At 36.7% G+C, this 27,310-nt stretch overlaps 3 protein-coding genes across 3 annotated transcripts; 2 read left to right on the top strand and 1 right to left on the bottom strand.

Annotated features, from left to right (window-relative positions):
* The first annotated feature begins 314 nt into the window (after window positions 1–314).
* smpd2b (sphingomyelin phosphodiesterase 2b) lies at window positions 315–7,724 on the top strand. Its single transcript, XM_014992401.2, has 11 exons — window positions 315–1,257; window positions 2,837–2,972; window positions 3,081–3,177; window positions 3,347–3,423; window positions 3,819–3,912; window positions 4,717–4,806; window positions 4,888–4,970; window positions 5,192–5,324; window positions 5,781–5,885; window positions 6,010–6,178; window positions 6,338–7,724. Exons 2-11 carry the CDS (start codon window positions 2,923–2,925, stop codon window positions 6,760–6,762), a joined length of 1,323 nt encoding a protein of 440 aa, XP_014847887.2. The 5' UTR covers window positions 315–1,257; window positions 2,837–2,922; the 3' UTR covers window positions 6,763–7,724.
* A 2,587-nt stretch (window positions 7,725–10,311) lies between these two features.
* LOC106921005 (plakophilin-1-like) lies at window positions 10,312–21,221 on the top strand. Its single transcript, XM_014992402.2, has 13 exons — window positions 10,312–10,610; window positions 11,673–11,770; window positions 12,429–12,862; window positions 12,994–13,135; window positions 14,134–14,341; window positions 14,603–14,759; window positions 17,443–17,560; window positions 17,710–17,886; window positions 18,115–18,285; window positions 19,381–19,534; window positions 19,704–19,890; window positions 20,011–20,095; window positions 20,508–21,221. The coding sequence occupies exons 1-13, from the start codon at window positions 10,418–10,420 to the stop codon at window positions 20,580–20,582; spliced, it is 2,199 nt and encodes a 732-aa protein (XP_014847888.2). The 5' UTR covers window positions 10,312–10,417; the 3' UTR covers window positions 20,583–21,221.
* A 374-nt stretch (window positions 21,222–21,595) lies between these two features.
* Window positions 21,596–26,980, bottom strand: tnnt2b (troponin T type 2b (cardiac)). Its single transcript, XM_014992403.2, has 10 exons — window positions 26,956–26,980; window positions 26,850–26,871; window positions 25,792–25,855; window positions 25,588–25,704; window positions 25,395–25,472; window positions 25,153–25,254; window positions 24,945–25,054; window positions 24,764–24,854; window positions 23,597–23,637; window positions 21,596–21,881 (listed from the first exon to the last, which is right to left on the bottom strand). Exons 4-10 carry the CDS (start codon window positions 25,684–25,686, stop codon window positions 21,842–21,844), a joined length of 561 nt encoding a protein of 186 aa, XP_014847889.2. The 5' UTR covers window positions 25,687–25,704; window positions 25,792–25,855; window positions 26,850–26,871; window positions 26,956–26,980; the 3' UTR covers window positions 21,596–21,841.
* Window positions 26,981–27,310: the final 330 nt, after the last annotated feature.

Here is a 27,310-nt window from a genome sequence, read left to right as displayed (position 1 = left end):
GCAATGAAAGCCAGAAAACCGTACATTTTTAGGAAAGAAAATATAATAGTAGATACTAGTTTAAATTAAGGTTAAACAGAAACCAACAATTAAATTAAACAAAAAAACTACTGCCTGTACTATTGTGAATACATGTACACTCAATGGCCACTTTTTTTTAGGTAAAGCTTGTGTTGGATATCCTTTTTGACCCCAGAACATTTTTCTTTGTTTATTTAAATACTATTTTTTTGGAAACGTTGTTGGTCCTTAATGACATGATAGCATATCAGAGTTACTGCACATTTGTCAGCTGTACATCCACTTTGCTCATTTCCATCATACTCTTAACAATACTGATTGACTTAGTGATTGTGGATGACACTAGAGTGCAATAATCCACTGGTCATGTTGAAGCAAGTAGCTTAAGGTGATTTGAGCTTTGTTACACAGTCTGCTGTCCCACTGGAAGTAGTCATCAGAAGAAGGACATACAGGTATTGGGGGCTATTCAATACTTCTTTGGAACTAAAGGACTCAGAATGTGCTAAAAAAATATCCACCAGTACATTAATATCGCCAGTCTGAACCATTAGTTCATAGATCCATGCTTTCTAGTTACCCACACAAAATTCTGACATTAACATCAGTGTACAGAAAATATCTAAGCTTGTTGCTGAGAAAAAAATAATTGTCATAAAAAATAAAATAAAATTCCACTTGAAATGTAACAGATCAGAAAACACTTTAACTTACCATTATAAAGTACATCAAGGTAGTGCTGAACTTCAACTCCCAGAACTCATTTCGACAAATTAGCTCAAACCGGAAGTAATACTCTCAAAATAAAACTGCGTAAACGTTGTAAGGGTTGCTTTAATACTATCAGCTTTGAGGTGTAATATTGCATGGTCTATGTATGATTTGAAAGTTAGTCCGTGGTGTACCACTAAATTTGAACTGATGTCGAGCTTTAGTTAGGAAAGAACAACTGCAATCGGAGGTCAGCTCATTATTTTTTTTTATATACCAGCTGACTTGACGTCGGCTTGAGCGAAAGGCACGTATCAATGGCAACGTTTGAGTACCGCTATGTAAGAGTTAGTAGTGGCCTGAAATACACAGGTCTTACTGCTATGTGTCTCCTAGTGGATCATTAACCTGACGGCTAACAGGCTAGCAGGAAGTATTCTAAGACAAAAGCAAAAAAACTAAATAATCTCATAACTCCGACGACAAATCAACACTCCAATTCAGCCGACGGGAAGTAGACTGACGGTAAGTTATTGGACAAACTGGTACCAGGCCAGAAGAAACCGGAGCAAGTTCCACAGCTAAAGAGAGCAGCTAAGGGATTTAGTGGCTGTAAGCTAACGGTTGGCGTTACCTGCAAGATAACATTTATAAACAAGCGGATCCACTTATAACAGAGTGTTTTACTTGTTTCAATAATGTTTTTACAAATGACCCAGTAGGCTGCTAAATGCGACTAAAGAGTTATATAAATCAACATGTTAATAAAGTTATTTTCGGCAAAGCGTCACCTGTCCTGTCCCAACACTAACACCTACAGGTGTAACACTTTATTTGGTGACATGTTAGATTACAGTATGACATCTGAATACAACATATCCGAGTAACTGGAGATAGATTTCCTATAATCCTACTTTTTAAATTTGTTCCAGGTGTATAATATAATTTGTAATAATGAATCACAGAGGTTGATGTTTGTGATTTACTTATTTCCAGTCAATTTATCAGTCACCTACACTAAAACCTAAACAGATATTGTAACCAAGATGTTCTTGGATGTTTGTCATGCATCTACCTGCTTTTGCAAATTACATCTTATCAGTTAACCAATTATAATTTGCTGTAAAAATCAATTGATAATACTACAACCTATAACTGGAGACTGCTTTTGTTTTTGTTTTGTTTTTTGTGTGACAGTTATTCATAATTAAGTAATATCCTAATTTATTCAAGCATCTCGTAATAACAGGATACTGTTAAATAATTTGGAATTTATAACAAACAATTGGAAATTTACTTCCAACTTGTTTGTAGTGAATCTGGGGAATCTAACAGCAGGTGATAAACTCTTTCTAAACGCCGTTACCTTTGGCCTCATGATTGTTTTCACATTACCATAGTTTCTCCCTTTTCTTTCTAAACTGAGCCATGTCAGCACTCTGGTCAGGGCAGTGTGTTGTTCCAAAAGAGTTGAATGCAAAAGGGTATTTTTTTTTAAATGTGGAAAGAAAACTCAGCAGAAATGTGCGTGATATATTGCTGTCTGACTGGGTCAGCTGAACTTTAACACATTGATCATTCATCAGCTGTACTACTGACATTGCAGAAAGGTTATCTCAGCATTTTATCACTTAAAATGTATAGGTCACAATACATAGAATTAAAATGTGTCTTTTAATTAACTGTATATATTTTTTGTTGTAAAAAAAAAACAAATCTGGTGGACGTAAAACACTTAAAAATAACAGAAGCATGGAATTATAAGTCAGGTTGCAGTTTGCTTGACTTGCACTTTTCGTGCTTACAGTGCAGGTCACAAGTCACAATTTTTCAGTTTCTCCTTTTGGTATCTGTTGTCTATTTTTTTTTTTCAGTCAAATTCATAGGTTTTTATTTTTGTACACACATAACTCTTTGGTTATCCTGCAATTTCTTTAATACCCAGGTTGTATTTACTCTTCTAGTGACTCCAGTTTAACTACCCTATTGATGCCATTTATACATGTTCATTGGATGTTTTTGTGCAATGAAATGCCGACAATAAAAACAACAAAGGAGCTTGGTATAATTAAACTCATCAGTAATCTTTCATGTGACCCATCAGGATCTACGTCAGCCATTGCATCTGATCTTAGCTACTCCCGATCAGAAACACCATCATCACCTCCACTGTTCCACTGACTCTTCAGCATGGCCAACGCAGACTGTGTCAGTGTGCGAGTCTTTTCTCTGAACTGCTGGTTAGTGGCTGTGGTTTGGAGATCTTCCAAATACAATGTTTTACATATGTGTGCATGTACAGCTTTGCACAATAAAAACAATGTCTGTTCAAACTCTCTGTGCAAAAGGGGGATCCACTATCTAAGCAAACACTGTTCTCAGCGCTATCAGATGATTGGAGAAATGTTGTGCAAGGAGCAACATGATATTGTCTTACTGCAAGAGGTAAGTGAAAGCTGTTGCACAATGACTTAAAGTTGATTGACTTTATCAGCCCATCATTTTGTAAGATTGGGTATGCTAAAAGCATTCATTTAAACTGACACAGATATAAATTATTTATTAGAAACTTGATTTTGAAAGTTTACATGTTTTTTTGCTTTTTTGTTTTGAGGTGTGGAGTGAGAAGGACTTTCTGTATTTGAAAGTGAAGCTTGCCTCTACTCATCCTCACTCACATTACTTCAAAAGGTAATATCTGTGATCTCCTGCTACCAAAGGAATCCTCGTGAACGCTGGATGTGTTTCCTTTGTAACTGGGTGGTGCTAGCTTATATCTTCAAAAGACCATTGCAAGTGGAGTGTCAGAAAAATAGACATGCGTGGCAGTGAGTTGTTTGAAAATGGAGCTGAAAACCCTCATGAAGGACTAATCTTTGCTACTTAATCTTTTGTTTTTTGCCCTCTGCACCTCACCCCAAGGCTGTTTTAGTCCTATTATAGCATATGAAAGCACAAGCTTAAATGGATAATCACTTGTGCCTAGTATAACAGAATTTAACTTTTTATGTCGTATTTGTGTTATAGCTAAAAATAAAAAGTAAATGTAAAACTGATTATGTCCTGCCTTTTTTTTTTCTTTGCAGCGGAGTCATAGGAAGTGGACTGGCCATTTTTGCCAAACACAGAATCCATGACACGTTTCTTTATCGCTACTCTCTGAACGGTTACCCTTACATGGTAAGTCCTTCCCATTATAGAGATTTGTGAAAGTTTACCTTTTCTTGCACATTAACTGAATTTCCGTTGATACAAGAGATAAAAATGCATATATGCGCCCATACTTTCATCCAACCATATCTTTTTTTTTTATTAATGTGTATGTGATACAACAAATAAAAATGATGACTTCTAGCTACAGTAATAGCATGTGTTTAGAGCAATCACTTAAATTTATTATAAGGGATTTTAATCCTTGAAGTGTGAGTAGCATGTTGGTAGTAAATTAAAGTGTCTTGCAAAGTGTTTATGTAAACCGCAATTAGTAATATTTCCTGCCATTTCTGGATGTCTGAATTCTATTTTTGAATAAAGTAATTGAATTTACTCATAAATAAATGTGCTATATAAATTTAATTGCCAATGGTATTTGCTATGGCTTTGGGTCAAGAACCATCATCATCCTTTACACTAATTACTGTCAGTTGGAGATTTTTGTCTCAGTTTGTAGCGACCTTTAGACACAGAACAACGGGCAAAAGTTGAATAGACTAGATTTTTCTTTTTATCTTTGTAGTTGAGTCCACTAAGGTTAAATTATAAAATCTCCATAAAGCCCAGGAATGCTTAGCCTTTTAAATTTGCCTAGCTCATTCACTGTGCCTCTGATGCTGCTTGAATATGAAAATCATTGTGTTAAACATACTTTTTGAAGTTGGTTGAGGTAAAAGAACTATAACGTTTAGTAATACTGCCACATTTTTCAGTTATTTTCTTCTTCTATCTGTTATTTAATAAATTTCATATATTCTCTCTTATTTGCAGGCTCACCATGGGGACTGGTTTGGAGGTAAAGCTGTGGGGATGGCCATATTGAACATTGCTGGCCTGACCGCAAACGTCTATGTCACACACGTAAGCTTTTATAAAACCCTTCTTTTTTTTTCTAGATTTTATTTAAATCTTAAAAAGTCATTTGTGTCTGTGTATTGATAGCTGCATGCAGAGTACAGCAGAGAGAAGGACTCTTATCTGTCCCACAGAGTGGTTCAGGCCTGGGAGCTGCAGCAGTTCATCCGGTAGTGTGTCTTTGCTTCAATGCAGCCTCTGTGATCTGCTGTGTGTTTACACTGCAACGTATTTACATGCCATTTGCATTGCTATCTCCACCAGCTAGCTTTTAGTAGTAACATAGTATTCCATGAGTTTAATTTCAATCACCGACACAAGAACCAAAGCAACTTCCATCATTGCATCATTAAATAATTTTTTTTGTATTTTATTTTATTTTTTTGTTAAGTCATACGTCCACTGGAGCCGACGTAGTCATTGTGGGAGGTGACCTCAACATGCACCCTCAAGACCTGGGCTGCAGGCTGCTGATGTCTTACACTGGACTGAAAGATTCTTATATAGAAACTGCTAAATTTGATGTAGGTAGCAAAACGACAGCTGCACTGAAAACATCAGTCTGTTCATATGTAGAAAATAGAGAAAACTGCATTAAAATTTTCTTTTAGAAACAATTTAGCAGTTTTTAGCTGATATAGAGTTTGAGATATTTTACACTATAGATAAATCTGCTATCATAGAATCTCAAATTAATCAAACAGACTTTAAGCAAGTCCCCACTTCAGAGTTGTAGGTCAAAAAGCTTTATTTATTGTTTGACATGAGCTTCTTTTGCATGCTGCTCATAGCTGTTATGAAACAGATGGTCTAAGTTTCACATCATCATTGTGGTTTTATGTTTTAAGATCTGAGTCATGCAAAGTGACTTGCATGAAATTAAGTTCAGGAAACTAAATTAAGGGGCACTTCACTTGCATGTAAAAACTATTTGTTTCTTCGTGGTTATTAAGATTTTACAAACATGTTTCTTTTTTTAGGGATGTGAAAATGGTATGACTTTAATAGCAGACAACCTGTTTATCAGTAAAAACGAACTCATTCCCTTTGAGAAGGGGATTCGGATTGACTACATCTTGTTCAAGGTTTGTGAAAGCTTAAAGCTGATAAATGCAGAGTTTTTGTTTTTGAAATCCTACTTCTTCACATGAATATTTTACAAACTGTAAATGTTTTTTTTTTTTTATTCAACTCACTTTGTCTTTTCAGGGTTCCTCCACAGCCAAGATTTATTGCGATTTCATGTCCACCACCAAAGGCTCCGTTCCTGGCCATCCCCTCCCGTATTCCGACCATGAGGCTCTCACTGCAGAGTTATGGCTAGAGTCCCACATTCCAGCTCAGGCTGGAAGTGATAAGACTCACGACACTCCCGCAGGTATCGCTACCATAAACGCAAGATAACTTAAGTAGTGTCGCTTCATAGATTCCCCTTGAAGGGCCTCTCTTGTCAATGCTTCTCTTGCAAGATGTATCAAATAAGGTATTTGAGTGTTTTTTGACAACGTCTTTGTCCATTTTCTCTCTCCTTGTTCAGAAAAGCTAGCTGAGCTGGTTGACACTTTAACCGAGGCACGCACAGAGGTCAAAGTGGGCTTGCACTGCGCTGAGAGGATGCGCTACACTGCTGCACGTACTGGAGTGATGGGCTTAGCGCTCCTGGTCCTGGAGCTGGCCATCGCAGCAGTTCCCTGCTTCGCTCTGGGAGCGGAACAGCCTTTTCCTCGTATCTCCTTCTACCTGCTGGCCGCTCTGTGCTTCGCCATCCTGCTGACCACCTTCCTGCTGTACATCTTTTACACCATGGAGCTGAAGTCTCTCCAGGGAGCTGAAGATCAGATGAGGCTGGCTGTAGGTAGTCTCCAGGAAAAGCTCCGAGGTTTCCCTGTGGCTCAGCCTAACGATGCACCACAAAGGTCTCCAGAGGGGCAACAGCCCAGTGCCTTAGATCCAGAGGAGTAACTTTAGAAGCTTGTATTAAGGTTTTGAAGTCAGCTTTAGTCTTTTCTTCCAAATATGCTTTTGAGATTAAATGCCTCAGAATGAACTAGAAGTATGAAACATTTCTGAAAGTAGTGCAGGACACATGCTTTGACATTTTTATACTTTTATAGTCGTCTGCAGACCTTTATAGCTCTTAGGTTTCCCTCTATGCAGCTGCAGTATACAAATATGCTTCCTAGTACACAGCAATTCCATTAAATGTTGCTGTGGTGCTTAAAAGTCTTAAATATATATTTTTTTGTATAATTAAGCCTCGGGTCTGACGTCCATTCCACCCACCCATAGTTTGACTGGGACCAGTTGTTTCTGCGTTGAATTTCATGTGTGGCATTACTGACTCCTACAAACCATCACGCAGCAGCTGTGGGCCAGGTTGTGATTGTTACAATGTGCTTTGAAGCTAAGAGAAAGTTCTCCGACCTAGAAGTAGCAGACACTTCGAACGGTTTACATTTCAGTTTGTTTTTTTTTCTCTAGTTACTGTAAGGATAACTATGATGCTGTTAAAACATTTCAGTTTTTTATTCTAAGTGGAGAGGTAAATTTATCTGCATGTCTTTTTTCTTTCTTGCTAACCATAATTACTTAATGTCTATGTTTTAGAGACAATCTGCACTCCTGTTTCATGTATTATTAAGCTATGGAAATAGTTTGAATTTGACCTTTTTGATCATCAAAACTATTGTTTTTCACAAAGTTTTCTAGATGACTGAAATTTTTAAGATGAATAATATATTATTAGTGATGTTGATTTACATTACATTTGCTTATTTTGTGCTGCCACATGACTGAATGTGTTGCTCCAAAACCATGATGTGAAGCACTTGGTAGTTCTTAAATCAAACATTTTGTCCATTCCCCTGTAAAGATTGTGATGAAGATGAATCATGGAAGCAATAATAAATACTTTATAAATGCCACCATACTGTTTCAAATTTGTATTTTTTATTTATTTTTTTATTTTTTTGCAAAAGTATTCATGCTCTTAATATTTTTGCCATGTTACAATTCAGATGCAAATGTCTTTATTGGAACTTTTCCTCTTATACTTTGACAACGTGTTCTTTGTTGGTCTGTCATAAAATTCTAAATATATTCAAGTTTTAAGTAGATACAAAAAAGGAGCACAAACACAGCACAGTTTGGCAAAATGATTCATACATTCACCACCAGAGGGCGGTCTTTCTGTATTTAACAGATGGAGTTTTAAATGGTTTGTACAACAAACATCACTGCAGATTTCAAGACAGGTGACACAGTAGGATTATACTTAAGGCAAAGTTGCCAGCTGCCACATGAACACCCAGAGGGCAGCACTACCCTTGGGTGTGTTCCTTTAAACAGTTTTTTCCCCCAAACGCTCAAATGAGTAATACATTATTTTTGGAGGCCATTCTGTATACTTGTCCATGTGAAGAAGGCAGATACTGTGCTGCCAATTTTCATGGAGTCAAACCTGATTTCAAATCCAGTTGGTATCATATTGACTCAGAATAATTAATTTATATTTTTCTAAATTAGAGCCAACTTGGAGCATGATTCAAACCCCTTTTATTTTACAAGTTTCTTTGTGATGAGAAAATAAGGCTGTTTTGATATAATTAGTTGTACCGACTGAAAGGACTAGCTAGTTGTGTGTTTCATTACAACAGAACCTTGTAAGTGATCGTCTGTTTTGAGTTTCCAACTCGGATGTATTAATTTTTTTTTTAAAAAAGCATTTGAGTCAAATTCAAGAACAGTCATGCAATGATAGAATGCATTTATAATGTGTTCAGTATGTCAAAAGGTCAAAAATTACTACCTGATGCTGACCTATTGCAAATGTGTCCTCTGCATATATTTGCCTAATACATTTACTCAGCAAAATGCAGAATGGTGATCGGATTAATATCTATCAGGTTTCTTTGTCCACACCCATTGACTGTAAACTGACTAAACATAATTATAAGCACTACTCTTACTCATTCAGCTTCATTTACTTTAAAATTCTCTACCAATACAATGACATCTGCTAAAGTATCTTTTTAGATAAAGGTATAGTAATATAATGATCATACTGTTCTTTCTTGTAAAATTGAGTATTTTCTTTTTTATTTCATTACATACAGGTACATCTAAAGTAATAATAATGTCCTTTAACATTTAGACTGAAAAAAGTAAAAATCATCTTTTAAACATATCACACACAGACTTAATCCATTTATTTCTGTTAATTTTGATAATTGTAGCTCACATCTGATAAAAAAAAAAGTCAGTTCTTCTGCAAATTTGAGTTATAAGAATTATAAAATGGATATTTATGTAGAAATATCAGCCTACTAAAAAAACATAGTGATACAAGATATAGAAAGTGAGCTTAATACTTGGTTAGGGCTTCTTTTGCATAAACTACTACACTGACTCGGTATATCATGAAGATTAGTCAGCCTACAGTGGAGCTGAGGTGTTAAGGAAGCATAGGTTGCTTTAACAGCAGCCTTCATGTCAGCCTGTGCTCTTCGGTCTGGTGTCTTCCTCTTCTCAATATTCCACAGATTTTCTATGAGGTTTAGGCCAGGAAAGGATATTTCATATCTGTAATTCTCAAGTTAAGGAACCATAATGTACAACCTCTATAACAGAGGATTTGGCTTCTCCAAGTCATTTCTGACTGTGAAACCTTCACAGTGGAGCTTAAACTACTTGTATTCTGTGTGCCTCTGTACTTTTTCTCAAGATCTTGACTTGGAAATTAAATGAATTTTTTCTTTAAGTGACTCCACCTGCAGTGTTAAGAAAGTCTCTCGAATGCCATGGTTATCCCTCTTGTTTTTGGACATTTTCAGTTACATTTTTTCCTTCCACTGAACTTTATATTAACAGCATTAAGTTAAGAGCCAGCTTCAACAACAAATATTTTGTGACTTACCTTATAAATTACCTAACTAACTGCTGACACATGAATTGGTCCTAATAGAATCATAACATAATATTTTTATAAAATAATGTGTTAGTTTCATAATTTGCAAATTTCGAGATAAGTTGAATTATGATTCAGTGTAATTACCATTCAAATGAATAGAAATAAAATATTGAAATATATTTTCTGTGTAATTCACGATGTGTGAATTACGATATTTGTCACGATGTTTACTTTTTGAATGAAATTATCGAAATAGCTGCTCGATAATATTCTTCCTTTTGGCCTGCACCTGTTGATAACCGGATCAAATAAAGTTAGTTTAATCACTAATACAAAGGTTTTATTCCCCACATCAAAGATAGATGTCAGTTTCACTGTCTCTACCTCATCTGTAATTAGGTCAGAAGAATAACTACCCAGAATAAGTAAAGCCACATACCTACGTAAATATTTACTGCCTCAACTTCCCCCAATTACTGCTCACGTTGTGGGAAAGAAAGGGAGTTGGCTGCTATGTGCAGCTCATCTATCCTGCAAGTAAAAGTCCAGTCTTGCAGGTCTATTGTGGTTTCATGTGGGCGCGGTCTCATCGCTCAGGGCAGGGCAGCGCAGAGGAAGGTGAGCTGTTCACACTCTGCCGACGCCGACTTTCCTTCGGCTGCCGGATCCTTCGGATGTTTTGTTCGTTCTTCCAAAGGCTGAGCAAAAATGTCGAGTGCGGATCCTCTGAAATCGGCGATTTCCATCAGGGGCGCGGACGACACGTCGCTGGCTCTGCCGTCGGCGAATGAGTATCATTCCCGGGAGCAGCGCGTCAGGGCGCAAGTGCAATCTCTCAGGAGGACGAAATCGAGGCACTCCAGCAGCGGCAGGAGCGAATCTTCTTGTCTTTCCCCATCAAGTAAGACGGGCCTTTGTTTTACTGTACACACAGTTCAGCAGGATATGGCAGATTTGAATTTAAGCTGGAGAAGTTTTAAAGTAAAAACGTGTTAAAGTTTCACATCTTAAGGCATTTTATGGTGCAGAAAAAAGAGAGAGGTCGATAAATTATCCGTTTAATTTATTACACCCTCATAAACGTTGCTGGTTATATGAAGTGCTCACAGGCTTTACTGTCCTTCTAGTTAGAAAAGATAAGAATACGATAGATTGCAGCTTACCTTCAGCTTAAAACATCTGCAATGATTTACCAGGAACTAGTTTTAGTATAAAAACTTTTGAGTTTGCTGTTTAAAAGGTATTTTAAGAAAGTTTAATTCTAACACCCAAAGAAGAGAACAAATCATTTACATGTATATTAATAAATTATTGGTTTCAAAAAACCCAAACATTCCCAGAATGGAGACTTATTCAATGGTGACGCGGTTTTTTTTTTGATTGGATACAGTCAGTTAATGTTCAACTTACTGTCATAATCTCATGTGAATCACATCCATGCCAAAACTGACAAAATATTTCTGATATGTCTTGGTTATAAAAAGAAATATAGAACAGTTTGCTCATTCAATAACCAATAACCTTTTTTTTTTTTTTTTTAATTTATTTATTTTTTTTTTTGCTGCAAATGCCATTTTACAGCTGCAGCCTCTTGAAAACTGCAGCTTCCAATTTCTTGTAAACATTATTAACAGCGGTTTGTGGTTGTCATTAAAATGTCAGTTTTATTGTTACCTGCTTGTTCTAAAGAAAATAAGAGTCCAATAATTTTTTTTGGCTATAACTTCAAACTTCAGTGATTTTTTTTTTTTTTTTTTTTTGCTTTCGTCACCAATCGTTACTGGTTCTACATTTCCATAGCAATTCATACTTCAAGGGATAGACCGAAGATCAGACGTGCCGTCACAGATTCAAAGCAGTTTATTGTTTTCCCACAGGCAAAGGATTTAAATCACTGGCTGCAAAAGAGGTGTGTGTTCAGAGCGCTGGAAAGTAGCTAGTAACCTTTCACTTCTCTGCCCAGGCCCCGAGTACGACTCTGTGTTTCTAGATGGCCCAAAATCATCTCAGTTGAAATCATCTAATGGAAGCGTATTTTTGAGCAATGGCTCCTCAAAAGTTGTAAGTTTTTCTTTCCTTCTTTATTGCTGACATTTTCCCATTCGAGTGTTTTTTTTCTTCTCAGTGATAGTTCTAGTAGATCGGAGAATTTTAATGAGTTTATCTTCCAAAAAGAAAGTTGTTTTTTTTCTCTCTGTGTGGGTTTAGTTTCCTCCTTGTTGAATCTTTGCTTCAGTCCAAACTTTGGTACTCCAGAGATGCTTATGTTATTTTTTTTTTCTCTTTTTAAATATAATTTTCTTTTTGAAATTATTTAAAATTAGGTTTTTGGACTTTTCCAACCATAAGTAGGATATTGTTGAACTTTGACACCAGATTTTATTTCATTTCATAGCAAGTGCAAAACGTTAGGTTTTTAGAGATTTTCTGGAGATTTTTCTCCAGGAAAAGGGAGGAGCAGTGCAAGAAACTGTACTGCTCCTCCCTATAAATTAGAAAAACCTGTCTTAGATACTCCACAACATTTTTATTTTCTTTGACAGAAATGAAACATTTTTAAAGCTCTCATTTTACACAGAGTGGAAGGCATGCACCACTGGGTCTCACAAGTCAACAATCTGTCACAGTTTGATTTATTGTCTCACTGCTTCACTGCTGTCCTTTAAGACATTATGCATCTCTTGCTAATCCTATTTTGTCTCTCTCTTCATTTCTCCAGTTTACCACAAACAGAAATATGAATAACCAACACATGATCAGTAACATGAAAAGAGCCAACGTGAGGAAGCAGACTATGAATCACTATGAGAGCAGGCACGGCGCTGTTGGCGGTGTAGCCCGTCTGGGTCTTGCTAACACCAGTCGCAGCGAGCCCGGGCTGGTCTTGAACAGCGTCCCACGGCCGTCTGTCCTAATGCAGACACAACCAACCGTAGAACAGCGGGGCAACAGGAACACCTACATGAAAAACCACAGCATCAGCAATCACTATATGAAGAGGACCGTCTCCCAAACCCACCCTATGTATCCTTTAAATGGATCGGGTCCTATGCACAAGATCAGCCAGTACAGAGTCAGTCAACCTGAAATGAACAAGACGCGGTCGCAATACACCGTCACCGATTCTTCATCCAAGACTCAAATAAACTCAGAGTGAGTCCGAAAATCACCCAAAAACTCACATCGTCTCCTAATTTCTGATATTAACAAACTGGATCAACTTACCAAATTGTGTTTAGAGGTTGTTTATGAGATACACTGAAATTCATTTTTTTCTTTTTCAGAGTAAATGGAAACAGTGTGATTTCTAACATCACTATGAAGGAAGCTGTGCTGTTTCTTTCCAGCAAAGATGAGAATCTCCAAAACTGTGGCGCTTCCTACATTCAGCACAACACTTTCAGTAACGACAAAGCAAAAGAAGAGGTACCTTAACTTATTCTGATTGTAACACTCTTTCTGTTCTGTTTGTATTTCTTAAATCATCCTGCTAAATCAAATTTGATACAATGTGCTCAGCATAAATTGATCAAAAGTAGTAGAACTGTAGAAGAAGGATGTCAAACCTGGGTGCAAATCTCAGTTGGCAGTTTGTAATTTGCCCCCATGTAGATGTTCCATTCTTTTGAAAGTTATTTTGGAGAATCTTTTTTTACACTTAGATGTGAGTTTGTGTGTTTGAATTGAAGCTTAGCTCTACGTTGGCCCTGTTTTCAGATTGGTGACCTGCTGGGGATTGGAACAAACTTCCTTTAATCCTAAACAGGATTTAATATGTGATATTATTTTAAACTGTGTGCGCTAATAGACCTACAAACCATCTACCCTTAGTTATGTGCTCCTTTATTATAATTTGCTTTTATTTCATTTTCAACCTGCATTTGATTATTTACCAGGACATTATTAGCTTTTATCTGTTGTAATTTTAAATCTGATCCATTTAAAGGCACTGCGGTAACAAAACCATGAAACTAGCTTCAGAATTTGAATCTACAGAAATGCAACTGGAGCGAAATACATTTTTAGGTAGGAGACAAACCAATCTACTCATCGTTTAATGAGAAAGGAGTAGAATTTGAAGTAGACAAAATTATTACTTCAAGTCGAAGAGAGGGAACAAAATGCAAAATGTTAGACTCATGAGAATGAAAATGAATGTGAGCGTTCCTGAAAATCCCCTGTGCTTTGTTGGGTAATTTGAATCCAGCACAAGATATACTGAGTCCTGACTCAGGGAGAGAAAAGTGAAAAAAACTGATGGAATCCTCAAGGGAAAATGAACAGAATCAAAGTTTTTTTTTATTTTTTATTAAAAGTACAATTTACCCTTGTCAACACTTTATTTCAAACATAAGCATTGTTTAATGATTAAAACCAATTATTTCTGTGTCTTTGTTAATCAATTAAATCTTATTGCCTTGCAGGTTTATACTTTGAGTGGTATCCCGTCCCTCGTGCATCTGCTACAAAGCCCCAACTCACAGGTCCAAAGCACGGCCTGTGCCGCCCTGCGAAATCTGACCTTTCAGAACAACAAAAACAAAGAAGAGATCCAACGCTGCGACGGCATACCCCAGGTGGTAGCTCAGCTCAGAGACTCAGAATCTGCAGAACTGGATAAACAGCTGACAGGTACACAGTAGCGATCAGAAATGTAAACCTGTATATGTACGAGTACATGCACACCAAAAGGCCAAATGAACAAGTCAGACAGAGAGCGGCTTGTTTTGGTGTTACACAATACTGTTGAGTTCTGGTGTTCTGTGAAAAGAGGCTGATGCTTCAATTATCCTGCTCAACCCATTCTGCTTCATGCTGAAAATGATAAATTCAGCAGTTATTCCTATATTTGAATGGACTTGGCTTACATTTTGACTTTTCGTTTTTCTCTAGGTCTTTTGTGGAATTTGTCTTCTGCAGACAACCTGAAGTCAGACCTGATGAAGAATGCTCTGCCTGTTCTAATGGATCGTGTGATTCTGCCTTACACAAAAGGCTCTAGAGATACTGTCAGTGCTGATGCCTTCTGCTACGCCACAGGATGCCTTCGGTGAGATACATAGTCCAGCTTTGTGCTTGATGCGACTCTTCTGCATTTTAGACAATCCTCAGATTATCTTTTTACATTTTTTTGTGGATTCCCACCACGATGCTAACATTTAAACTTGTTCAAAGCAGTTAGTGGAACTTGGTTTTGTGCATCACTTTTTCCCCCAAATCAGGCTAATTTGTTTAGATTGAAGATTTGAGCTACAGAAATTAAGCTAGCACCAATTTTCTTTTTTTTTTTTTCAATCACAACTGCCGATTTAGTCCTCTAAAACATGAAAGAGAGAAATGTGCTTCAGGCTGTACTGTGAAAGTAACCGTTTCAAAAAGTCAACAAAAAGAGAAGGAATTACAAGATTATCTCCATTTATTCATCAAAGCATGATTTTTTTTATTTTCAGTAAATTCAAAAAGTATTCATGAAAGTGGATTCTTTTTAACAATTGTTTTTAAAATGTGTATGTTTTTTATCTATTATGTTTTAGCATAATACCTGCTGATACAAATTAGAACTGAACAAGGAAACTAGTCAAATAAAAGGCCTCTCTCTCTTTGAAAATAATAATACCTGGAGAAATTGGATGACAGGATGTGTCTGAACATGCTTAAAAGGTTTAAAGTGAATGAGGGTTTGGGTAACTGCAACTACAAACCCAGAAACAACACCATGGTGACGGCAACAGTTGCATGATGAATGTGATGAATGGAATCTTAATGATTCTGTTCATTAAGACATTTCTTTTTTCTAATTTATATGTTTTTGTTGGAAAGGTAAAATTGAATATCGACACTGAAGAATAAGGCGCCTTTTGCTTAAGGTGTTTTTCGCACATCTGGAGCCGTCAGTCTCTCTGTAAACACCAATGTTTTAGGTGTCTGGGAAAAAATCCTCTTGTGTTCATTGCTAATTCCCTATTGTTGTTTTTCCTTACTATTTCCTAACTATTTCTTTTTTGTTTTTATCTTTACGATGTCTAGAATCTGTGCTGTAGTATTAACGCCTCTGCTGAGTTTATTCTCGAGTCTGACGGCTTTTCACCTCTAACCGTGTAACAAATGTTGAACAACACAAACCACTGTTAGAAATCTATAGCAACATGATGACAACCACCTTATCTACTGCATAAAGATATGCATGACTACAGTGTTGAACGCTTGACTGACATCCAGGGACATTGCGCAAGAACTAAAATCGTAGTCTGCTTTATCAAAACATCAGCGTAAACGGTGTTAAACGTTTCTCAACCCTCGGTGGCAGATGGCTGACATTTTTCCAACGACACAAACTTGTTGAAAACTATAGGATATTTTTAGGTCTATGCTGACATATTTATGCTTCCATCGTTACATCAGACTGAATTTGAAATCCATCTGCTTGATGGCACTGTCTCTTTATTCGTCATTGTCATGTCAGGCATATAATCCCAGTTATGAAAGAAAATGGCCCCATAAATTGCTGAGTCCCTTACAGATGTTCTCTCTCTGTTTCTTAAAACAGGCATAATACCAGAGGATTAAGTAGTTAAAGTAGCACGTTTGTTCAAATCTGAGGATGCTAGTTTATTCAATCTCTATTGGTAATTTCTGTTACCTGTGCTCTGTCCCACATACTTGAAAAATGTGTTCATACACGAATTGTAAAATATTTATATTTTGTACAATCATTATTATAGATTCAGAAAAAAAGAAGTTTCTTATAGCGCATGTCCAGGATTTATGTGTGTTGACTCAGTGTTACTCTGCTCGTTGTGAAGCTCCCACATGATTGTGCAGCCTACAGACTCAGTCTGAGAGGATCTTTAAAGGCTTATGAAGCCTTCGCAGGTGTGTTGAGTCCATTAGCTCATTAGGGAGTGACACCATGAGTTTCCAATAATTATGTTTTCCAAAGTATTCCCATTTTCTGAGACACAAAATTACAAGAAACAAAGGCTTTGAATATGTCACTCTATGTATGACGACTGAGATGACTGGCAAGAAATATTGCACTTCTGCACAATATTCAAATATTTTGACATGAACCTGTGATTGGTGGGTGTTCTAAATAGGTACGCCAGCGACACATGTCATTATTGAGTTAAATCGTCTGAACAATTTGCCCTGAAAGTACCATCTTCTCTGTGCGCTGGCTTGCGTTTGTGCGTGAGTGTAGGGACAGATAAGCCAGCCAGTTATTTGCTGAAGTCCACTCAGTTGATTGTATTCATCTAAACCACTGATTTACAGCTACTGATATACAAACTGGTACTTTGGAAAGTATTCATATACCTCTGTGCGCCCCTTCTGAATGCTCATTTTTCTCAACCCCTTTTAACACATTATTGAAATGTGTTAACGTTCAACTTATGCAGAATATTACTTCAAAGTTCACTTTAGAGTAATCTGCCACAAGCTCCTTGATCTTGTAGTGATATGCATCCTTTTAAAAGCTTTCTAGATTATATTTTAATTTCAAATGATATGTGATTTGGATTGATTTTATACATACTGTATGTATTGTATTGTATTTGATATTTTTATTTTATGTCAAGAGTAGGTTGTCTTTTAAGACTTGGGATCTTCTAAGCTTTTTCTTCATTGGTTGTTGTTTGCTGACTTTTTGTTTTTGTTGTTTGCATTGTGCAAATGAAATAACAACAAATTACTCAGACATGTACTCATATCTTGGGCTTTGATTTCATCAGAAACCTCAGCAGTCCAAAGGAGGCCAGCAGACAGACGATGAGGAAATATCGAGGTTTTATCGACGGCTTAGCCGCTTACTTAAAAGAATGTGTGGAAAACAATAAAACAGAAGATGAGGTAAAAACAGAAAAAGATTTGTATTTCTCAAGCTAAAGAAGCATAATTTAAAAAAACAGCTCAGTCAAAACTTCTATGTGAAGTTTGTGTCTCTGCGTGTGCATGTGTGTGTCATGTCTCCTGATGTGTGTGTTTGTGTATGTCCATAGGCTTTACAACACTGTGTGAGCATTCTGCACAATCTGACATTTCACCTGGAAGAAGAATTTTCAAGTCTGTTCATCAACATTAATTCTTTGGCGAAGAATATGATGAGTAACGTCAGTCAAAATAACGCCAACTCTGTTGGCTGCTTCAGTGCACAAAGCAAACCCCTACAAACTGATGTGAGTCAGACAATTTCACTCAGTAGATCCTTGATGACTCCTAACCCAGACCGACAATTATCCGTTAATTTGTCTAGGCATAGTGAACGGACCTGAAGTAAATTAAGATAAAATATGCAGCTTAGTTTAATACATGGAGTTTAGTGTCATGTTGCTGTATCTCCATCATAGTGCTTCCCAAAAAAATGACTTTTTTAAAAACCTTTTTTTTTTTTTTTTTTCATGTAGCGTCCCTTTGACTATGCAGTCATCGAGGATCCGCAGCCTAATGGAGCAGGCCTTTTGATCCACTCCAAAACGCTGAAGGATTACTTGTCTCTGCTTAGCTTGACCGAACACCAATCGCTGCACGATGCCTGCTGGGGCATACTGCTAAATCTCACCATGCGTGAAAGCGCTGTAAGTTACATTCACTCTATATGCAATTTAAATCCTAACCTTGTCTAGTGCTGAGAATTCTTTTGTAAGTAGCTTCCATGTTAAAAAAATACAAAAGTACAAAAATGTCTCTATTATAAATAAGAAAATGTGTTGGAGATTCCACCTCTGTGCTTTTTTGTTTTGCAGTTTGAACTTTTTCATGTCAGACATGTATCAGTTTTACGTACCACGGGGATGTTTTTTTTAACCTGTTTTAAAATCTGTTCATTTGAAGTAAATATCTGTAATAGTCTCATAGTCTATAGTAAAGATGTGACTTTAACAATTATTGTCCACCTAGATGAGTTTGGTAATAATTATTTTTCTTTAATCAAGGCAAAAATAATATAACATTTTGTTTATTTATACATTGAATTTGAGCATTTCTATGGTTGTTTGTCTTCATAATCCATTGAAACAATGAACTTACTAAACAAACAAACTAATGCGTATTAGTTAAGTATGTGGGTGTGAAATGATTTGTTTACAGATGTAAAACAGAAGTAAGAGCGTCAAAAGGATAATGTACGGCTGTTAAATGGGGATCAAATTGGTAAATAGACAAATTCACAACAACCGATAGGGAATGTGAAGAATGTTTCTGAATTCAAAAGTATTTTGAATCGGAACAAAAAGAAATATGTGTAATACGTTCCTACTTTTCTTGCCACGACAGATGTCAAAAATGCCGTGATGATTTTTTTTAAACACTTTTGGGGCACATGTGTCATTTTAACAATAAGTGCCACAAAATATCATTGTGAAATTTTAAGTCTGTATCTCTACATTGTACATAGGCTATACCAATACTGTCACTCTATAGAAAAGTAGGCATGACAGGAGCCAGTCTCCAACGATGTCACTGCCAAAAAAATCTTCAGCTGTCATCACATTTCTCTGTTTGACGTTGAACAGTTTTATGTGGCGTTGATATAATTTCCAGTAGCATTTAGACTTTAATTTAATGACATGTTTTTACACGTTTAACACTGCAGAATAAAATCATGGTTATATTGCAGATTGACTTTAACATGTCCTAGGTTTATGAACCAGTATGCTTTTGTGTCTCTGCAGGTCTCTTATGTAATGAGTCAGATCATTGTGAAGAAACTGAATGGCATGCAGTATATCAGACCCTCCTTAAAGTCAGATAAAGTCAACATTCAGAAGAACGCAATGGGTTTGGTGGTAAATTTGATCAAGAACCCAAATCTGTGCAGTGTCGTTGGTAAGAGGCAGGTCACAACACAATCATGTTGTGTATGTCATGTTTCCTTGGTGAAATCCTGCAAATATTTGTGGCCTTGAAATCTGATATCTTGAATATGCATGTGCAACCTCACAAGTGTTTACTTGTGTTCTCTGCTAACTGTGTCTTATTGGACTTGTTACTTCAGCTGAGAAAGCCATCCCAGACCTACTAAGTGTCCTCTCAAAAGATACGGCTGGAGCCAACGAGTCCGATGACACTCTTGCTTTGGCCTGTCAGGCTGCCAGTAGCCTGGTTCTGAACAACGTTGAGTGGACCAAAAGACATTTAAGCGGGAAACTGATTAAATCCCTGAACAGCATCAGCCAAAACTTGTAAGCTGACATAAATACAGATGGAACATTTTCCCACGTGTGCCAAAAATAGATATAGATTTGTCTTGTCTGTCACATAAATTCAACTAATATGTTTCTACTTTTCTTTTCCTTTTTTAGTTATTTCCCCAAATCTAGCAAAGCTGCTTCCGTTCTTCTAATCAAAATGTGGTCTAATAAAGAACTTCAGAGCTCTTTGAAAAAGGTGAGCTGAAGGCCAAAACGTGTATGTCTTTGGGTGTGTCCTCTATGTTTCCTATGAGTAACTTCCATCAGACACAAAAGTCCACGCCTCACTTGGGAATTTGTGAGAAGTAGGAGGAAAGGCTGCTGGATTAGTCACGGTTCCCATGAAAGTTTAAGCGAGAAAATATACTGCTACCGATAATGCTATGGAATCCAGTAGGTCAGGTTTGATGAATCACACATTCGACTTGATTTTTATACAAGTACAACTCTGGTGCCAAAGTTTTACATTTTCACTTCAAAGCACATTGTCAAGAATGTTTTATTAGCATGTTTGCAAGTTTCCCAATGCGTCTATTTTGTTAACACAGTAATTACTAAGAGAGAGAGAGATAAAAAACTGATTTTAGTGTGATTTATTTTCCCTGCAGCTGGGGTTGAGCAAATCTATGTTTGTCAATGGCACCACCACGGCAGCACAAAAATCTCTCCAAGTTGTGGATTAGCACAACTTTACAGATCAGCTGATGACTTTTTATGCCCTGAAGAAACTCACCTGCGTCTGGACGACATCAGGACCCAGAGCCAATGAGACAGAGCATTGTCGTTTCAAACGTTAGAGAAAAAAAAAAAAAAAAAACGTTCCATAAGTTTTGTATAAAGCATTTTTGCCCTGTGTATGTGCTGCAAGATATGTGTTTAATGTAGGAATAAAAGGTGAAGGAGAGGTTTGGCAGCAATAAAGTTCCTTACAACAGAATTGCTTGTATTGTTTTGTCAGTTACACGTCTTTTATGGTAAATTGTATTTAGAAATTCAGCTTTCTTTTTTTACATAACACTGCAACATATTAATGTAATGTAGCAATGCTGTAAAATTTATATTGATTGTGCAAAATAAGCAGCAGTATAAAACATGTGTTTTATAAATGATATTGTATTAATCTTTTTTTTTCAGTTTTAGCTGTATTTCCACATGTGCAATTCAAAAATTTGCTATTTTGCTGTCAGAGTTGATGCAGTATCACTAGCAGATGTTTATGGCATGTTTGGCAAAGGAGATGAACATGAATGAGAAAGGGGAGAAATGATTACCATTGTTTTGTAATGGTTTCTGCAGAATAAATATCTTTGCAAACCTTTTCACACCCTGTCATTGCATCTTAATTTTGGCACCAGAGTTTGAAAAGCCTCTGGCAGATAACCAGTCTTGCCTCACCCTGGTGATTTGCCTAGCTTTCCCTCCAGGAAAACAAATACATAAATAAAGACTCTCTTTTACTGCATTTTGCCACAGTCTGACCCAGTTTCCACCAATCAAAAACTGAAAGATTTATATGACTGCATGAAATAATTTGTGGAAAATCGAAATCAAGCCTTGGGTTGGTGGTGCCAGATTACAGAAACAAAGTTGGATTGTAACCAGTCAAGAAGTCAAAACCTGATGCTTGTAATAACCACTTCAGAAATGTAAATTTTTAAAGCTTATGTTAAGTTAAAAACAAACAAAAAACAAATCGTGTAATTTATTTGTTTAATATCAGTGCTTTTATTCATCCCACAAATTTGTTTACAGACTTCAGTAATCACTTGTCACTAAGCAGCTGCTTGGTTTAAACATTTTCAGTTCACTATTTCCAAGTAAGCACATTATACAAATCTGAATTGGATCTGACTTGTTCGAATCTTAAACGCAATTATCAGTTCAATGTGACTTCCTGTAAGAATAACCGAGGTTGGCAGGTTGGCAGATTTTGCAGCAGGTGTTACTTCCTCAGGCCTCGCTTGCTCCGGGTGCCTTTTGAGCTGAGAATGAAGATAAAGTCAGCAGAGAGTTGACAATGCAGACGGGACACAAACTACAACATTTCTCCAAATATAGAATCTTGAAATGACCTATCTTTTTACTCTGACTTTTGAGATTTTTACCAAAGTCAGTGAATCAAGTAAACAATGTGTTGCTTTGTCTAAAGAAAAAGATCAAATAAGGTAAAAGCTTTAAGTAAAACTTTAAGGTTTGACTGGGGTTAATGTAGGAATAACCCCAGCCTGTGTTCTGTGTTTTATTTCCTGGAACACTGGGGAGTGAAACTCATTAAATGCACAAGTCAAATACTCATCATGCAACATTTTTTATGCAGTGACTCCTTTTGTGTAATGTCGTTTGTTCAGCATTACATGTCAGTGTTGTTGCTGCAGTATTGATGAATAGACACCATAGTAAAGGTGAATTCATGTGACTCGTTGGTTGCCACAGCAACCATACCAAATATTTGTGCTATATACACACATAGACTCAAAACATATGTTTGTATATAATTGCAAACAAGTGGGATGTGACCAAAGGCCATTCTAAATTTAAACACAGTTCATTCAGATGTGAAATATTTCCTGTGCACACATTGTTTACAGAGTACTGTCACTGTGCGTAGCTGTGGCAACTAATGAATCACTTCTGAAGAAACATTTATTATGGGGAATGTTCATGATCACTACTGAAGCGACAACATTGACAGAAGAGGAGTGACTTCACAAAACCATTGCATGATGAGAATTTAACTTCAGGAGTTACTGAGTTTCACTCCCCTGACTTCTGTGAAATGAATGACTGAACAATCATCCCAGTGATTGTCTTGTTACCTTACTTGATCTTTTACATTGTACAAATGCTATTCTTTTATTTTTTACTGTATGTTCAAAATGTTTTGAATTTTAGGATAACAGTTTTTTATTATTAATTATGTGGCTGCATTTTTTTTAATTAAATGTATTCAGTTTATGTATAAATATTTCTCCAACAAATGGTTTTTCAACTTAATTTAGTAAATAGTTAATCAGTCAAACTGCAGACAAAAAAAAAAAACAAAAAAACTTGGGAGGACAAAATATTCTAACAAATAAATCCCAACTGACCTGTTTGAATTATGACTTTAAGTAGCCCTGCATGAGTAGTACACATGATTTCAATGACAGCATGTAATACTAGCCACTGTTTAATTCTCAGCTACACAAGCAGAGATAATATCACCAAACAGCTGAGATAATAAGTCCTCTCAGCTGTTGTGCTTCCATTTTCATCTCATTTATCCCCTGAGTCTAAATTCACATGCATGGTTTGGAAAAATCCTGCTGCTGATTGGTCAAAAACGTTTGCTTTCTCTGTTTTTGTATAGCCAATGTGTTTGGCGGAGTGTGAACAGGAAGATTAAGGCCTAGCTATGTTGCTTCCAGTAACTTTAAAAAGTTTTCAAACCCTCGAGCCCAGACTTAATTCTATTATATTTGGATTTTAAGTGACTAATGTAAAAGGGAAGAAAAGATAAGAACGTTTTTTTTTTTAAGTTTTTGCACAAATAAAAACCTTAACACGTGAAACTGGGATGGAGGATTCAGGACATTGAATCTGCAATTGGACTTGCTCAATAAAAATATTGTGTGTACTTATTGCAGTGTTCATGAGCCAATTTGCCATCATTTCCCTACTTTGTTTCCACAAAGACAGAGCAACAGAAAAGACTTACATTTTCTGATGATCGCTCACCCGATTCCTGAGCACTGTAATCTGCACAATGAAGTACAAATAGTCAATTAATTTAAATTTCTAACATAAATCTGCTCTTTGTCAGATAGTTTTTTGCTATTGTCTGACTAAACCCAGCCAGCCTTTTGCTCAATAACTGCTGAACATATTCACCTGGTCCCCTTTAGGACCTTTTTTAAGGATAAATAGGTCCAGATATCAGATGCACAATTGGATGAATTTGAATAAACATAAAAACTTAGACTTCAGACATGTGAAAAAAGAGTGTTTTTCATCTTGCCATGTCCTTAAATCTTCTAATTTGAAGTAAAAAGGGGGAGAATGAGTTTTTGTTCAATGGTGAAAACAACCCCCACCAGAGGAATGACAAGTGGAATTTATCAGTCTGAAATGCTCTGCAAAACATCTTGTGAAAGGCAAAGAATCTGAAAAACATGCAAAACCTTTCAAATTAAATATAGCATTTTCTGCAAGAACCCATTCCGTAAAGAGCCTCCCAAAAGGAAAATGTTTGTTTGGAATTAGCGGAATGTATGAATGTATTTTAATGATGTAAAGTTTTTGACACAGCAAATTAGCTTTAGTTATTTCACCATAAGCACTAAACTGGATGAAAGCTTGCTGGAAGTAAACATGAGATCATGTTGATAAACAGCTTCATTTCTCAGAAAATGACTTTCTAAGAGTGTGATTGATGATATTCAGCTCAGCAAATTGAACAAGTATTCTCTCTGAAGGAGAACTGTGACATTTTGATCATGTTATGTAAGTCTGAATACATAGAAACCCAGATATATGAAGCAGCCTTCAATGTCTTGCAGCCCTGAGAAGCAGAAGCCTTAGAAGAGTCTTTCAGTACATGCATGCCTTTGTAATGAACTATTGTTCAAAAATGTTTTTTTTTTTTTAACGTGTTGAAAAGTGTCAGCTATGTCTCTATGGTATCTGCAAATTCTAACAAAGCTTCTTTATCTGCTTAATTCCATTTGTAACAACAGAGAAAGCTGTTTAGCTGTATTGTACATCATTTCTGCAAGAGTCCTTTAAAAACTTTCTTGTAGCTCTTCGTGCTGGAATGTTCCCGTTCCAAACACAATCTTTGTTTGTGCACAGCCAACAATGACAACAACAGTGTCAGCAGCTTTACCTCATACTTCTGCTTCATGTACTTAAATTGAAGGTCAAATTTCTCTGCCTCAAGCTGCCGCATCAAGTCCCACATTTCCTTTGCTTTCTCTCTATAGACAGAAAAGAAAATCTTTGAATAGGTTAATTTAATTTAAGATAAAAAATAATTACATCTTTGTGTGGCAATGGGTACTCCCAACCTCAGTTTGTCCTCCTTCAAGTGATCAATGTTCAGCTCCTTACGGCGATCATTTAGGATCTTCCTCTTCTTTTCTCTTTCTGTTTGTCTTTTAGTTCCAGGCTGTGTTTGCTAGAAATCCAGAGATCATCAGTGGTAAATCATTCCACCTAGACATCATGTTGGATGTCAGTGAAAATTGTTTTCTGTACAGCTTGCAGATTCATTACCTTGTATCCGGTGAAACTCAGGTTGGACAAAATCATCTTCTTCCTTGCATCGTCGTCTGCCTTCTTCTTAGCTTCCTCTTCCTCTTTCCTGGCTTTCTCTTCCTTATTGTTAGAAATAAACAGATTTGATCTACAAATTGCATTTCACCTGTAAGGATTTCAAATAAGCTATAGTTACTTGCTAAACTGCATCAGCAGCTGACAGCTTTTGAGGCCTGGGTATGTTTTCGGTTTCCACTCACAGCTAGTTTGGCCTGTCGTTCTCGCTCTCTCTCGGCTCTGATCTTCATCTGCTCAGCTCTCTCAGACCTGCGTTTCTCCTGGGAAAAGACAACGAGGTAAACCCTAAGCATCAGGAGAAATCCTTTAAATTGAAAACTTTAAGAAACAGCATGGGAACTTTAATTTGCACCAGGAACGTTGAGGTAAACATACAATGCGATCTGTGAGCACAATCAGCTCTTCCTCTTCCTTCTTACGCTTCTCAAAGTGAGCTTCAATCAGCGTGTGCAGCTCAGTCAGGTCCTTTTCCATACGCTTCCTATGGATGTCCTGGAATCAAGGGATAAAATATTAGGGGCAAACTTTTCCACATCCAAGACAGTCAGTAAGTGTGGATTTGATCAAATACTCTCTTACATCAAAGTCCACTTTTTCACCATCTGGGATCTTAGGAGGAGCCAAGCCAGGCACAAATGTAGATCTGAAAGGGAAATGGGGAAATGCATTCAATCTTCTTATGTTTCTCATTGGAAACCATATTGTATAATGCCTTGAACAACTATTTAACCCCTTTGAATGTCAATGTATTTTATTGGGATTTTATGTGATAGATCAGTACGAGGTATTATGTATATGTGGAGTGAAAGGAAATGGATGCTTTTCAATTTTCTTAGAAATATAAATTTAAACTGAGTTGCACACTCAGCTGACAATCTCAAACATCTTACTAAATAACTAAATAAATTGTGTTACCTAATCTCAGTATAAATACAGCTGCTTTGTGAAGACCAGCCTGGTTTGTAAGAGAGCCTTAGTTCAAACCAAGGAACACAGCCAACTGGAGGCAAACTATAAAGTAATGAAGACGTGTGAAGCGGGATTAGATTATATAACACTGTCAGGCTTCAGTAACATCACCTACATTCAACAGGTGGTAGGTGACAAAGCAAACACGTGCAAGAAGGTGTTCCCATTAAATAAGACCATAATAGAACTGTTTACATGGATGCTAAATGCTAACTCAGCATGTCATCTCCAACACACCAGAGACATAGAGATTGCAGCATCATGCAAAATACAATTTTAAGATCAGTGTGGCCAGATTTGAAAATTCATCTAGTTTGACTGAATTTGACCTGCTAAAATGACCAAACTTGCAGTGTCTCCATCCACAAAGCTGGCGAAGACATCAAAACAGTAAACCTGCAGCTGAGTGGTTGTATTTTGACCCTACAAATGGATACCACACTTTTCGATTTTAATTTTGTTATAAAAAATGAAAGCAAGGTAACATTTTACTTTGCACGGTACAAAGTAAAATGTGTTCGTTTGTGCTTACCCATCACATCAAATCCACAAATAAATGAAAAGACTTGTGTTGCGGTACAAACAAATGTGGAAAGGTTTAGGGGTATAAATAAATTTTCAAGACACTGTTAGTGATTGATGCAAGACAGTCTGAACTCAGGACTTACTTTATCTTGGGCTTTGAATCCTCTGTGTGTCAGAAATTTGATTAAAAAAAAATCAGACCCATAAAGGTAAAAATGCATAGTTTAAGCACAGAAAGGGACAGCTCACCTGTACCTCCCCCATTTTCCTCTGTGTTGTCTGTTGAAAGATTGACAGTAAGTCAAGACTTGATCTCAATACGGTTTTTGCATACAGGTAATCCTTGCCTGCTGTAGCTTATGATAGGAGCTGGTTGTCAATAACAACAGAGTTGGAGAGACCTCAGGTAGGAGCTGTTACAGAAAGTGAGTCAGTAAATTCCCTGACACTGAACTTCACCTGTCACTGCTGATTGACAGGAAACATGCAAGGTATGCATGTATTTCTCTGTTAAAACCCTACAAATGCATCTTTAGATTACAGTCACTGATGACTTATGAGTTTTCTCCACCCAAGTCTGTGAAGCCAAATGAAAAAGAAAAGG

The sequence above is a fragment of the Poecilia mexicana genome, unplaced genomic scaffold (assembly GCF_051168715.1).
Source record: "Poecilia mexicana isolate PSO_F unplaced genomic scaffold, ASM5116871v1 scaffold_5, whole genome shotgun sequence".
Lineage (NCBI taxonomy): Eukaryota > Metazoa > Chordata > Actinopteri > Cyprinodontiformes > Poeciliidae > Poecilia > Poecilia mexicana.
This window is presented reverse-complemented; position numbering and strand designations above follow the sequence as displayed.

Coding starts and splice junctions, on each gene's coding strand:
- smpd2b (XM_014992401.2), top strand. CDS start 2,923: ATGGCCAACGCAGACTGTGTCAGTGTGCGAGTCTTTTCTCTGAACTGC. Junction 2,973..3,080: donor GTCTTTTCTCTGAACTGCTG/GTTAGTGGCTGT, acceptor TCTGTGCAAAAG/GGGGATCCACTATCTAAGCA. Junction 5,886..6,009: donor TTGACTACATCTTGTTCAAG/GTTTGTGAAAGC, acceptor TTGTCTTTTCAG/GGTTCCTCCACAGCCAAGAT.
- tnnt2b (XM_014992403.2), bottom strand. CDS start 25,686: ATGGAAAAGGACCTGACTGAGCTGCACACGCTGATTGAAGCTCACTTT. Junction 25,055..25,152: donor TGAGTTTCACCGGATACAAG/GTAATGAATCTG, acceptor CTGGATTTCTAG/CAAACACAGCCTGGAACTAA. Junction 23,638..24,763: donor ACATGAAGCAGAAGTATGAG/GTAAAGCTGCTG, acceptor TTCATTGTGCAG/ATTACAGTGCTCAGGAATCG.
- LOC106921005 (XM_014992402.2), top strand. CDS start 10,418: ATGTCGAGTGCGGATCCTCTGAAATCGGCGATTTCCATCAGGGGCGCG. Junction 17,887..18,114: donor GCAAACCCCTACAAACTGAT/GTGAGTCAGACA, acceptor TTTTTCATGTAG/CGTCCCTTTGACTATGCAGT. Junction 18,286..19,380: donor TCACCATGCGTGAAAGCGCT/GTAAGTTACATT, acceptor GTGTCTCTGCAG/GTCTCTTATGTAATGAGTCA.